The following is a 13,332-nucleotide window of genomic DNA, read 5'->3' on the forward strand; positions in this document are numbered from 1 at the left end:
AAAAATAGGTATCCAACTCCTTCTTTTACACACATTGAAGCTTTCCTTTCCTTTAATACGTTCAAAAGCCACTGGGGCAGAAAAGATTGACTACAGCCAAGAGTGGTTAGCACTCATCCAATTACACTTTGTGGTGGTTTTACAATGCACAGGTAGGATCTCATCTAGACAGCTCAAAATTAGAGCAACCTACCAAGCAAAAAGATAATGATGCATTGGAAAGGATGATATTCAAGGGCTGATTTACAATGTCTTAATGGCCTGCAGTGAAGACAGCGCTGAGTTTCCTAAATGTCTTAGTGCTGGATCTCCATTTTTACTGACAAGAATAATATGACTGAGCCCAACATAAAACATAGGACTAATAATACTAGAGGAAAGAAATACTCTGCTTTATTGTGCATTTCTGTGCTGTAAAATAACTACATTGTCAGTATTAGTAGGGTATGGTTTAGTTCTCAACATTTAGCTAATATGTCTTCTGTCCTAAAGAATGCTTCTTGGAATAGTCTTCTCAGATGCTTCTTAGGAGCAACTGCATGAATCACTTGGGAATCTACTGTGCTGTGCTTTTTCCTGTGGCTCACACCTGACTGTTGCAGTTTTAAGTGCCCTCTGGACCCCCTCAGATCTGTTATGCTAAATAGCTTATAAGGGTGCTCTGTAAATGCATGGACATTCAAAGATGATAAAAACTTCCCTCCTTAAAACAAGAAGATGTTGAAGTATTTTTTTCTTTCAGGTAAAATTTATGAAAAACAATTATTTAGAAAGACAGAAGATTTGGGTTTTCTGATCAGCCCAGGCAAGGGTTCTGCAGTACACACTCACCAAAACTTACTTATGAGAAGAAGTGAAGTCCCCCAGAAATGAAGTGACAGGTGTTTGAAATACATGCTTGGAGTATATTATATCTACTGCCCAGTTATTTGGTACAAGACATGGTTGGCAGTACCAAAGTTAAGCATGAACTGAGAGCACCAGATATTTTATGTCACTGTATGACTGTATTTCTTTTATGTTCCTTTTTGTGTGAGAATGATACAATGTAATATAATGACTATAATTTCAAGACCTCAGTTTTTTACCTACAATCCTTCTGCAGAATACAGACAGAGCAGAGCTCTTCTGAGTCAAGGTTTGATTTCCAATTCCTTCTCTGATTCTGTATTGATCAGGGCCCACCTGGAGATCAATCTCTTAATATAGTTATTCAGATGAAGGCAGCTTGAATACTGGAGGGCTACAGAACATCTTCTTACTTGGATTTTAGTATGTGTGAGTCTTTGAGAAGCCTAAGCCTCATCTGTTTAAAATATCAAGTTTTTCACATAATTGGGCACAGTTAGAAGAATTTCTCTAGCAGAGGACCATGATTGTGGCAGATGACTCAGAACTGATACGTCATTGAAATGTGAGGAAAAGTTTGCATGACTCCTATCTTCAGCAAGCCAGTGAAGCTTGGAGCTATCACTACTTTACTTCAGTGGCAAAAATACATAGAAATATACTTACACATGTATGTGCAAGTTTTTTAAGGCCTCTAAAAGGAGGGATTATCCTTAACTTTTTTGTGCTAGGAGACACTTTGCAAAGCTTAATTCAGAACAGGCAGGCTCCTCTACCATTGTGTTAGCTGAGTTAACATGTAAATATGCTCACATGTTCCCATATCCTAGCAGCTGTGCACTATAATATTGGTGAGCTAAACAAATCCCAACAGAAGCACTCAAAGGAGAGACTGTCCAGGCTGGCCACACGTGACAGGAAATATTTGCTGATGGGGTGCTTCACCTTCTGTGCAGTGGAGATAAACCTCTTGATTCATCACTTGTGCTTAAAACAGCTAGTCCAGAGACAGGCATCACTAATCCCCCAGCTCCCAATAGAGTCATGAATTTTTCACATATCTAATTTGTTCAGGGCAAGTCACTACCTCTACGTTTCTCCCAAGCCAGACTTGACACCTGTATTCCTTGCAAACACTGCAAGTTTAACTGAGGTATTTTTGTCAGAGCTACCTTGTGGCTTATACATATAAGCCACATACACATTTCCATTATGGAAGGGGAAGAATGAAAAAATTGTGCTTCGAACTTTCATAGTTCCATTTCCCCCTAATGTTCTTAAAACCCCCACAAAATACCTGCAAGCTTATCTTTCCTCTGAATTAAGTTGTAGGAATATTTTGGATGTGGAGCCATCAGTACTGACTGTAACAGACACCACATTTTCTGATGACATATGTATCACTGAAACATGTGGTTGTACTGAGCATATCCAGGATTACTAAGAGAGTTGGGGAATAAAAAAAAAAAAAAAAGGAGTATACGAGGTGCTCAGAGCTTCCTGTAGAGACTAAGGATAATAAAACCGAAGTCAGCCATTGCAGTCAGTGGCCAGAGGTCTTCAGTGGCACTCATTCTTATTTCAGGTCAGAAGAATGTTATAGCAAAGCAGCTTATACAACCTGAAATTCAAAATGAACTCAATCTATGCATGCAATGCTCATTTTATGAAGAATGATATTAGAAAAAGACTCCTGGGTACCACTGACTGGTAGGTTTACTGTACGTATACAGGAGTTTAAATCTGAAAATGAAACTTTCAGGTAATTCCTGTATATTACACATTCCTATCTTATTTGAGTTTATTAAGTAATGTTAATGTGCCTACTTTTCATAACTTAAAGCATAAAAGCAAACAAAATAAGCTAAGCTTTACTTCCCCTCCATTGGGAAGTAAAATCCTCAAAAGTGTTACTTCCAAATGCATGGTAATTCATATACACAGTGATTTTATGAAGAAGAAAATAAATAATGTCTCTTGCATGTTCCTAACTCAAGCCAGGCAGGCTTTTTTGAGCACATTTAATATTTTAAACAAGATCTATTTCCTTCTCTGAAGACAAGGGCTGATGCCTGAGGCTCAACACCACCTTTCCATCCAGACGCATCAGGGAACATTTCTTGGCACTTGCTGATCAACACCCATCCTGTACAGGGGAGACACAGTTGTCATTGCCTCATCCGCATGAATATTTCCCAGGAGGATGATCTAACTGCTGGGCATTAACCCTGAAGGTTAAGTAATCCTGCGTGCTGGGACTGAAACCCTGTTTTCCCTCTTCCAGGAACCACCAGGTATCAGATGAACCTCTCCCTCTCTCCAGTTCACTTTTGTATACAGGAGAGATGTAACATGGATCTTGCATGTAGCAGAAGTTGTAGGCTTTACCCTGCCTAAGCAGAGGATGAAAATGAATCTAAACTTCCCTGTTTCAGGGAATCTCTGCCTTAGTTTTCACAGATAATCCAACCAGATGTTGAGAAGAAAGCCCAGCAGATGTGTACCTGTGGGGTCTAAGCTGGCAGGTATGAGCATTCCTGGTGAAATGTTCATTTCTGGGTTTTGACCACACTGAGATAAGTGTCTGGGTTGGCTGGTCCATCAGCCCTGCCAGCACTGGGGTACACCTGTATCAACATAGGAACAAGCCTAAGAGCCTCAGCTGCCTCTTCTGGGAGGTGATGAATGAGCAGAGCTGCTTGCAGATCTGAACTTGACTTCCTTCCTTCCAAACCTGTACTATAATGAAGATAGAGCTATTTCAGTGGTTGCTTAATGTTTGTTCTGAGCAGGCAAATGTGGAGGTTGGATGCCCATTAGGTTACTTGGGATAAAAAGGAGGAAAAAACCATGTATTATATGGGGAAACAGTATGATTCTAAGCCCAGAAAGTTTCTGGTCAGGTACCAAAGTCTTTCCTCAATTACTTTGAAGGAATTACTTGAGTTGTAAATGTCAAGCTTACAAGTGGTTACACAAATGGTAGCCTAGTTTTAGATGGGTTTCAGTCACGTTTCCCCATCCTATCTTTCCCAGGCCACCACTTCCAATTCCTGCCTGTATCCATCTGGCAGCAGGCAGCAACACAGTGGCTCATCACCTGTGTTTGTACTCACAGCCTGTCCTCCACCCTCTCCTGAAATGGATATGAAGCTGGGATACCAGTGCTTGTTTTTCCCCAGCAGGGACAAAATTTCCCCTCTGGCCAGCCACTGCCAGTCACAGCGCTGAGCTCTGCTCCTAGAATTGTGTCAAAGTTGGCTAAAATTGGAGGACCGTGAACAAGATGGCCTGGAAGCATGATTGAATGGGTCTCCCTTAGGCACCCAGGGCATTTTACAACCAGTGAAATGTAAAAAGAAAAATGATAAAAGCTGTATTTCTTCCCTACCAAGCCCATCTTGTGGGAGAAGAGATGTCTGTAATGTGCTGCTACATACATGGCAGTATTTTTCACACCAGGGGCAGTGGTAAGATCCATGGGGAATCCATTTCTTTCTAGTCTGTAGGTAAACACACTTATCTTGCAGCATAAACAAGACATCTTGCACTGTCAGAAATAGTAAGAAAAGTTTCAAATGTAACAATGTTCAGCTGAAGAATATTAATGTATATTCAGGCATGAAGAATTCAATTTCCCCAAAATTGCTTTGGAAGAGACAGCAAGATCTCTAGAGGTCTCAAAACATTTTCTCCTCAATCATAATTAGCATTTAATTCAAATTAGATTACATCATTGGTAAATAAAAAAATAAACAGGAAAGCATAATGTTGCTTTAAGTTGTCAAATATCTCAAACCTGTGTTTGCCTACATTCACGCACTTTTAAACAAATTCATGTGTTCAGTTTTAAAAAAATATATGAACACCTGAGACTGGATTGCATTCATAAATTACTGTGAGACAAAATACACTGTGAATTTAAGATGGGGATTTCCCACTGCATACTCCCTCCTCACACTGATCGAAAGGTACCATATCCTATTTTCACTGAAGAGGGCTAACTCATGTTTATCATAGGTAAAAAAAAAATAAAATACCCCAGCTTATTAGGTAGCTAATTCTGGTCTAGTTATCTACTTGGTATGCATTAATCTGCAAGCAGTGCCACAGAGGATCAGTGTGCTAAATACTAACTAAACACTATCCCCTCCTTAAAGCAGAGGGATAATAAGAATGAGCAACTGTGGGTAAAGGTAGGTGCACTGGCCAGAACCAGTGTTTGGTTTTGTAGCTTTAAGCAAGTCCCTTGACCTTCACATTTCATTTTTCCACTTCTGCAAAACAAGAAAAGATATTAATTGCCTACCTCATGTGATTATTGTGAGTTCTAATTTCTTATTGGCAGTGGTAGAAAAACCTGGCCATTTTACAGACTAAGAAGAGACATACATTTGAGAATCAGGATTGCAATCCAACTTCCCTGCCCATACTGCCTTTCATTGCTCAAACCTCAAACCACTTCTTTCAATACTTCTCTCAAACATCTAATTTTCCTAGTCTGTTCCATACTTTAATGCTTATATTTTATTATCATTATTCATAAAATTGAAGGTAAAAATATCTTCACATGCTACATATATGTTCCTGCCTTTAAACCTCTCTCATTGGTAGAAACTGTGTACATCAGAGCTGCAGCTATCCCTGGTCCAAGCCTAGCTCTAGCAAGCAAGTTCCTTTATCACAGTCCTTTCTGCATTACTGTTTCCCCAGCCTCGTGTGCAGAAAGGAAAATTCTCCCTGACAGAGATGTTAAAAGACGAAGAGGTGGATATGTCACTGCAAGAGAGACTGCCTTGAGGAAAGAGCTCCTCAGGGACTGAAGAGTGGGACAGATATTGTGGAGCATTCTCACCAGCTTCCTGCAGCTTCCCTGCCAAGGGGAGAGGCTCAAGTCTGAAGCTCAAACCCAGCTGTGATTTTAACCCAAAAGCCTGACTGTGCAAAGAACTTCATCTTCTAAAGGCAAGTAGGCATATTCTTGTAGTCCTTCAGAGCACTGGGCAAAACCACATATATGAATACACATTAAGACCAAAAGACATCTGTGTGGTAAGGATGAAATGTAAAGGACTGCCTTCAGACTGATTTGGAGTAGTGGACTGTAATGTGCTTTTTAGCCAAGACTGTTACACAGTTAGGAACACAAGGTTTTTTCTTGTTTCCTTGCATTTCCCTTGGCGCTCATTCCCTGGTACAGCTGCTGAGGCTGTACCAGGATGTACCCTGAAGTTGCAAAAGTGGTTAAAAACAGGTATTGAAAAGCAGAGTGCACACCATTTCTGGCTGTGTCTGCTTAAGCAGAGTGGTAGATGGCTACTGCTGTTAAACAAACGTGTATACCTATATATATAAAAAACCAAGGAAAACCAGCAAATGCCTTATGATCAAAGGGAAGAAGAGCCAGTGAAGATGATAACTGCTGTTAAAGGTTTCTGGAAGCAGATGCTACCTTAATATTTTATGTGTGTCATATTTCACCAAACCTTGCTTAGACTTTAGGAGCTAAGAACCACACAGCAGCACCAGTGGTGAGCAGCACTACAGATATTGAGGGGTTTACCTAGCAGGAGATTACTAGGACAGCAGCTTTATCATTTCCCCATCCCTTCTCTGTTACACTCACTCTCAACAAGACATTTCCTGCTATCTGCTCCTTTGCACTCCTGCTCCTGTCGAGTTGTAACATCATTCATCTTCTGCAGAGCCACTTTTGCCTCACTTAAATTTCTGGCAGCCAGTTTCTCTCAGTGTTGCAATGACTTAAAGGGGACTATGGGATCTTAAGCCATATAAGTATCTTACCCTGCACATAAAATTTCAAGTTCAGTATTGAAAATAAACAGAATACTTCACTGGGAAATATTCTATTAAGATCAATTCCAGTTAAAATATTTTTATTGAAGTAGTATTACTACAAATCAATATACAGTGCCTCTGCAATTGCACCCTAAATTATAGACCTGAGAATGAAATTGATTTCTGATTTGAAACATTCTTCCATTTCTTGGAAGTCTAAAGAAAATCCATATGGAATGGGGCATCACTGCCTCCATTAGTATCCATTTAAAAGTGAATGTCTACCATTTGTCCCCAAATCAACTTTTTACAGCCTTCCACAGATCAACACAATGCGATTTTCATGCAAAATCAGATGTTCTTAAGTAACTGCAGAGAGGCAGAACAGATGAGTGATTTGAGGAGGGCAGGGCACTGGAATGCAGGAAAAGACCATAACTGGGAACACAAAGTATGGCATCTAATCTGCCTGTTGTAACTGCTACAAATGTCCTTTTTATCACAATAGACTCTTCCTCAGAAAAGGGCAACGTCATCCACAGAGCAGATTTTGTCACACATAAAATGTATCAATATCTCAAGATAGTGAGAAGTCTGTAGCAACTCTGGATGCTATGGCCAGACTTCCTGTAAGCTTCCATATGCACAAAGAGTTTAGTCAGGAGGAGTGCCAGCTCAGACCACTGAAAGTGACACAGTGACATCCATGCTGTGTTCTGCCACTGCAGGGGAGATCCTGTCAGACTCAAACCAGGCTGCCTTGGGTGGTCCATCACCTGGTGGGTTAGTTCTCCCTCTATATGATCAGTTCACAGCTAAATTAAGTTTATAGCTTGGAAGGAAGACTACTTAAGGATAGGTAAATGCTGGAATACAAATATTAGAATGACTGCTTTTTAAGAGACTTTTCAAAATAAACCTCATGAACAATCCAGATACCCATTCACATGCCACTTGGATAACAGCATTCAATAAGAAGACAAGAAGCCAAGAATAAGAAGCAGCACAATGCTTCTGTTCAAGTCAAGTTCTTTCAGTCCAGAGGAGCATGTAATTTAGGAAAGGAGACTTTGGGTTTTCTGCTCTTTCTGGGCAGAGGAAAATTTTTTTCAGGATAGTTCCTGTATCCTTTTCCTGATGCTGAAATGCTAAATTGCGATATATTAAAGTTTTGGAGTTTTTTCTAAATAATTACTCCTAGCTGATACAGTAATAAAGACAAACAATGTCACAGTTTAGTGAAGACTCAATGAAAATTGATGCAGAAATGAAAATGTAATCAACATTGAAAGACACTGTTTATGTGTGCTGTGCATATATTTCATATTGATAGCTTTTTTTAAAAAATGGATTGTTAGAAAACAGGAGAAATGTTTTCTTTTTTTTTCCTTTTAAAAAGAGCATAATTCTGTACTGCAAAATTTGATATTAAAGAAGAAATTACCTCTAGACTTCTGAATTTGACACATCTGCAGAGTCAGGCAGTTGTCTGATATGTGGTCCTTAGCATACCTGTATAGTTAATCTTCCCCTGTCCTGTGAGGTTCTCCCCCTTAATTGCTACAATTAATCAGCATAAAAAATTAAGCAACAAAAAGTATGAAGCTATCAAAATACCTGATTAATTATCTGTTGTTGCAATTTCTCTCCAGACTCTGAAAGAGAAAGAAAATAATTATTTTGTACATATTTAAGTGAATATGATTTGCTATTACAGAGCAGAACCCAGTGAATTCAGAAAAAAAATAATCAAACCTTATAATTAAGAAAGAGAATTTAACACGTACAAATGACTTGACACTTCAAAATGGAAATCCAACCAAAGTAAAAGAAGCACAAACCCCTCTTAATCAGGATGTGATAAATGTAAGATTGAGGTATGTATCCAATCTTGCTGACCCAGAACCCCACAAGAGGTTGCATTTGAAGAGAAGACGAAAAATCTGAAAATTGTGCTACGAAGCATCTTAATCTGTGATTACTGCTGCATGTTCACGTCCCTGAACAAGTGGCAGCATCCAGAGCTCCAGATCTGACCATTGGAGGAGTAAAGCAGCTTCTGCCTAAAATAAAATTACATGCCTGTGTCAAGACTGAGGTTAGGCACCAGCTGGCTGAAGGAAGAAATTCTATCCTGATCCTATCCACGAAGTGGCAAGCTAAATTATGGTCTTGCTTCCTTATTCTTGCCTTCTTCTGCAGTGTCCTTCAGCGTGCTCCTTGGAGACACAATTAAAGCCCAGAGAGAACATTGCTTTTCTACAGACATCTGGGACCCCAGCAGCAATGGCACCCCAAACCAATTCTTTACTTTTAGATCAAAAGGGAGAATAATTCTGCCTCATTTACTGTTCCCATGCGCTAGTTTTCAAAAGGGCAGCTGGTATCAATTACCCTCCCTTCTCTATTTGGAAACCATCCACATGTATTGGGGAAAGTCAGGAATTTCACACTTACCTATCCAGCTAGCCTGCATGTACCCACAGGGGGTTTTTTTAAGTAATAATGATAGGACACTGTTTACAACTATGAGCTGTCAGCGTAGCCTACCTAGCAAGGGTGGCTGCCACCTCCAGTACTGGAAAGGATATTCCATTTCAACAGAATTTTTTTTGTACTGATATGTGTGGCACAAGATCAAAATTTTAAAATGAAGTGAAAATAAAGTGTTAAAATACAGTATAAAGACTCTAATAACTAAAGGAAAATCATCTTCCTTGCTAGTACCTGAGAATATACCTCTTCTCAGTGAAAGTGTTATAGATTCATCAGATAAATATCATAATATAAATATATGAATATAATAACTGCAGGCAATATTATAAAATTGTCTCTTAGGATAATTATTTTCTGCATACTTGTGTTTTTATTTGTGAAATAGAGAAATTATGCAATTATACTTTTTTGGGGGGCTAGAAAACAGCCAACTATAATTTAGGGGAGACTTCTCAAAATGGATTGTTCACTGACTTAATCTTTGGCTGAAATAAAATTTATTCTTGTAACTAATATTTCAACCAAATAGATTGTTGGTAATAGAAGATTAAAGGAGTCTGTGTTTTTAGCATTCTCTAATGATATACAAGTTGCTAGGAAAGCAGAGTGTTTCAAATCTCTGGTTAGATCAACACTATTTTGCTCAAAGGTTTGTGGACTTTGAATACTGATGCTTTCCTGTTTCCCAGTACATTTGTTTTTAGGCTATGTTGATTCACTTTAAAGGAATTTTAATAACTTTCTGTTGACAGCATGGACAGCTGGTCTTGAGAATTAGTGAAAATTCACTTGCTGACTGAGGAAGGAAGTGACATCAATGAGTTTCTGAAGTCAGCCCCAGGGAAGCAGTGTGCTCCTCCAGAGTAGCCTTTCATGCCATTGTATTTCCAGTGATGCCTCAAGATGCAAATTGCATTATCAATCAAACTTGTGGTTTCTACCTCAGACAAATATAAAAAAAATTAACAGAAAGGCCAGGGAAGACCTTTGTGGCCATTCCTGATGCTGCTGAGGAAAACATAAAGAAGAACTTATGGTAGTTCTTTCCTTGCTTACTCTTTGTTCTTTCTTTTGGTGATTTAAAAATTACAGAACCAAGGAAAAGGAAGTTGCAGAAATGTCTCTGTGATATACCAGTAATGATGACACAGGTTAAGCAGGACAGGGTTAAACAGGACAGAGATTAGCTAGACTATTAGGGATAGAAAAGAGATAAAACTGAAGGTCACCAGCAAATTGAATACTCCATTTGTTTGCTAGATGAGTCTCGTTCATCACAAAACAACTACGTGAATTTAACAGAGTCAGCAGTTGTGCTCAGAAGACACAGAAGGTCTGTAATAAGAGATGCTGCACATCAGGGTGGAAATACATTGGCATTTTTATATGGGGAGCCTGAGAATTCTTAGTGTGTACTGTACTTTTGTTTCTGGAGAAAAGCTACAAAAAGCAGTGAAAAAACATGAACAACATCTACACCACTGGAAGGGGATTCATTTCCCATCTGAGAGCTAACAATAGAGTGGTAGAAGGCTTTGTCATTGAAAGTAGCCAGATTTCAGTTTGTCCTTTTCTCATTGTGGTTTGGTTTTGTTTGTGTTTTTTTGTTTGTTTTTTTATGTTTCATTTTTAATCTTGCAATGCCTGCTCCCTAAGGTTTTGTTTCTGGCACCCTCCATTTCAAAATGGATGCTTCTGTTTAGCTGCCTTTTGATCACCTGTGATGACCATCAGCATCCCCTAGAGGGCTTCAAGAAGCTCCACTAGAGAGGGCCCCAGAAGGACATGGCCCAATGGGACACCAGGAACTGTCAGAACACATCAAAAAGGGACACCTGGATTAGTCTCACAAAATGCAGGTAATTCTTTAGACTTGACAGAGGTTTCATTAGTGACAGACCCACGCATGCTAATTAAAAAACTTATGAGTTATTCCAGAGCCACTGCAATAAGGTAGCAGCCTATGCAAGATGAATAGATACATGGGAACTAACTAGGAATTTTACTGTCGTCTGGAAATTTATATGGAAGCTGTCCAGCAGGTAGATGGTGTAGTTCAAGATATACATCTTCTGCAGCTCAGACTGTATGTGAATGGCTTGCTCTTCTCCTGTTCTTCCTCCAGAAATTTCTTTTTTCTACCTGTCATCTGGCAAACTATCCCTAAATGGGCTGAATAGTGCAACTTGACCAGCCTTAAAAACATAAGTATATCAAAAGACCTTTATCATACACAACTGTACTTCAGTGATAATTTGAGTCAAAAAATGTACTCCTCAAAACAAACTATAATTCTTATTGGATGAGGCTCTGCTCTCCTGTCACTCTGATGGAGGTTAAACTAGTACAACAGGATTCCAATGTTGGGTTTTTTATCAGGACTGGAGAAATAGACCTCTCCCAAACCACTTCTAGTGGTTTTCTTTTGTGTATCTCCAGTTGCAAAAAGTGTAATGGATGGTTGGGTAGCTGAGATAAATGGCCTTCTTGGCTTGACCTCAAGCTATACCACTTTAGTAAAAAAAAATAAATTCAATTACAGCAAACTTTGTTTAAAAGATTTCTCTATGTTTTCATACATTAATTAGTATACTAATTCCTGTTTCCAGGGCAAGTTGGGTTTTCCAATTTTTTTTTTTTTAATTTTTTTTTTTTTGCTTGCTTGTTCTTATAATAAGAAAGGTTACCTTACTGAGAGGAATAAGGCATATTTTCTAATGTAATGACTACTGCAAGACACTCACATGTGCCATAGTGTCATGAAGAACGACAACACTGACTCTTCAGCCTTATGCACACAGCTTACACAGAGCACAACATAATTATGCACAGTATGCCCTCCTTACTTCCATACAAAGGAATGTGATATTTGTGCAGGTTTACAGATTAATCTGCTGTAATTCCTTTTAATGTTAAACTATTTCCACCTCAAATATAATTAAGATCACCAGGTACAAAAGATTTAGATTGGAAATATGAGTACACTCCAAAAGAACAAATAACAGCTTGATGCTGTTTTTTATGTTCAAATAACAGGATACATTAAGGACTTTGGCAGCGTATTTGTTCTCAAAGACTGTAGCAATAGAAAGAAAAAGGTTTTATTCCAAAAGACTACTAGACTACCACATTTAATTAGAGTGTAAAACCAATCTTCCTTCCTTCCTTCCTTCCTTCCTTCCTTCCTTCCTTCCTTCCTTCCTTCCTTCCTTCCTTCCTTCCTTCCTTCCTTCCTTCCTTCCTTCCTTCCTTCCTTCCTTCCTTCCTTCCTTCCTTCCTTCCTTCCTTCCTTCCTTCCTTCCTTCCTTCCTTCCTTCCTTCCTTCCTTCCTTCCTTCCTTCCTTCCTTCCTTCCTTCCTTCCTTCCTTCCTTCCTTCCTTCCTTCCTTCCTGTTTTTCTGACTTAGAAAGGAAAAAGTATGACACAGATTATTTTCAGTGCAAGCCTGTAACTTGGCACACAAAGATTAAAACAATAATAAACAGAGAACCATACATTTTCTATAAATTATCTACACAGTTTCTGAGATCTGTAAGCAACACAGCTCCTGCAGATGTGCACAGCATTCCCGCCTCCTTCTAACAAGGAATTCAGAAAACAGAAGCTGTTTAGTTAAAGTATTTTCTGCAAAACATAGTTTAGCTTATTTTTGCACCTCTGTGATAATTATGCAAGTGAATATGATTACAGTGGCCTAAAATGTATTAATCACAACTTCATGGTATTGCATAATCCTTCTCAGCTGTCATGATGCCAACTAATAAGTTGTCCTGGCAGTAGGAAACATAAAAAGAAACCCAAGTTGATGCTGATTGAAGCAAATGAAGGAAAGTTGGCCATCTCAAAACACTGAAACTCTCACAGCATTCCAAGTTCTCCCTAGCTAATTTTTTGTGATTACTTTTGATATGAAAACAGACCTTTAATTGTCAGTCTCTAATAAGGATGCAGGACTGTTCCCTGGGAGGTTCAAAGAACCCTGGGAAACTGTATAGTGCTCAAGTAGCCAAATATCTTGTGTTGATTAACATACACCATTCAATTTCCACCTAATAAAGTATTAACAAAAAGAAACTCCAAATTAAAAAAAAAAAAAAGAAATTGGACTGACAAAGAAACATTAGTCTTAGTAGGACTGAGGGCCCTCATTCATTAATTATGTTGTACATAAAAAAAGAGGTGGGGATG

The 13,332-nt window shown here is 38.8% G+C and overlaps 2 protein-coding genes across 5 annotated transcripts in view; both read right to left on the reverse strand.

The window, feature by feature from the left end:
* Window positions 1-13,332, reverse strand: part of AQP4 (aquaporin 4) — a 112,358-nt gene that overhangs the window by 37,663 nt on the left and 61,363 nt on the right. The window contains exon 1 of one of the 2 annotated variants that reach the window (XM_071737402.1): window positions 8,266-8,303. The exons of the other annotated variant lie outside the window; for it this stretch is intronic. The gene's annotated coding sequence lies outside the window, so the exon portion shown is untranslated. Of the gene's footprint in view, window positions 1-8,265; window positions 8,304-13,332 lie in introns of those variants that run through there. 2 annotated transcript variants of the gene reach the window in all.
* Window positions 1-13,332, reverse strand: part of CHST9 (carbohydrate sulfotransferase 9) — a 79,715-nt gene that overhangs the window by 5,011 nt on the left and 61,372 nt on the right. Inside the window, exon 2 of one of the 3 annotated variants that reach the window (XM_071737394.1) lies at window positions 8,266-8,303. The exons of 1 other annotated variant lie outside the window; for it this stretch is intronic. In XM_071737394.1, coding sequence (XP_071593495.1) covers window positions 8,266-8,303 — 38 coding nt within the window. Of the gene's footprint in view, window positions 1-6,475; window positions 6,554-8,265; window positions 8,304-13,332 lie in introns of those variants that run through there. One more of the 3 variants, XM_071737395.1, reaches the window with a different exon arrangement.

This window comes from Heliangelus exortis, chromosome 2 (assembly GCF_036169615.1).
Source record: "Heliangelus exortis chromosome 2, bHelExo1.hap1, whole genome shotgun sequence".
Lineage (NCBI taxonomy): Eukaryota > Metazoa > Chordata > Aves > Apodiformes > Trochilidae > Heliangelus > Heliangelus exortis.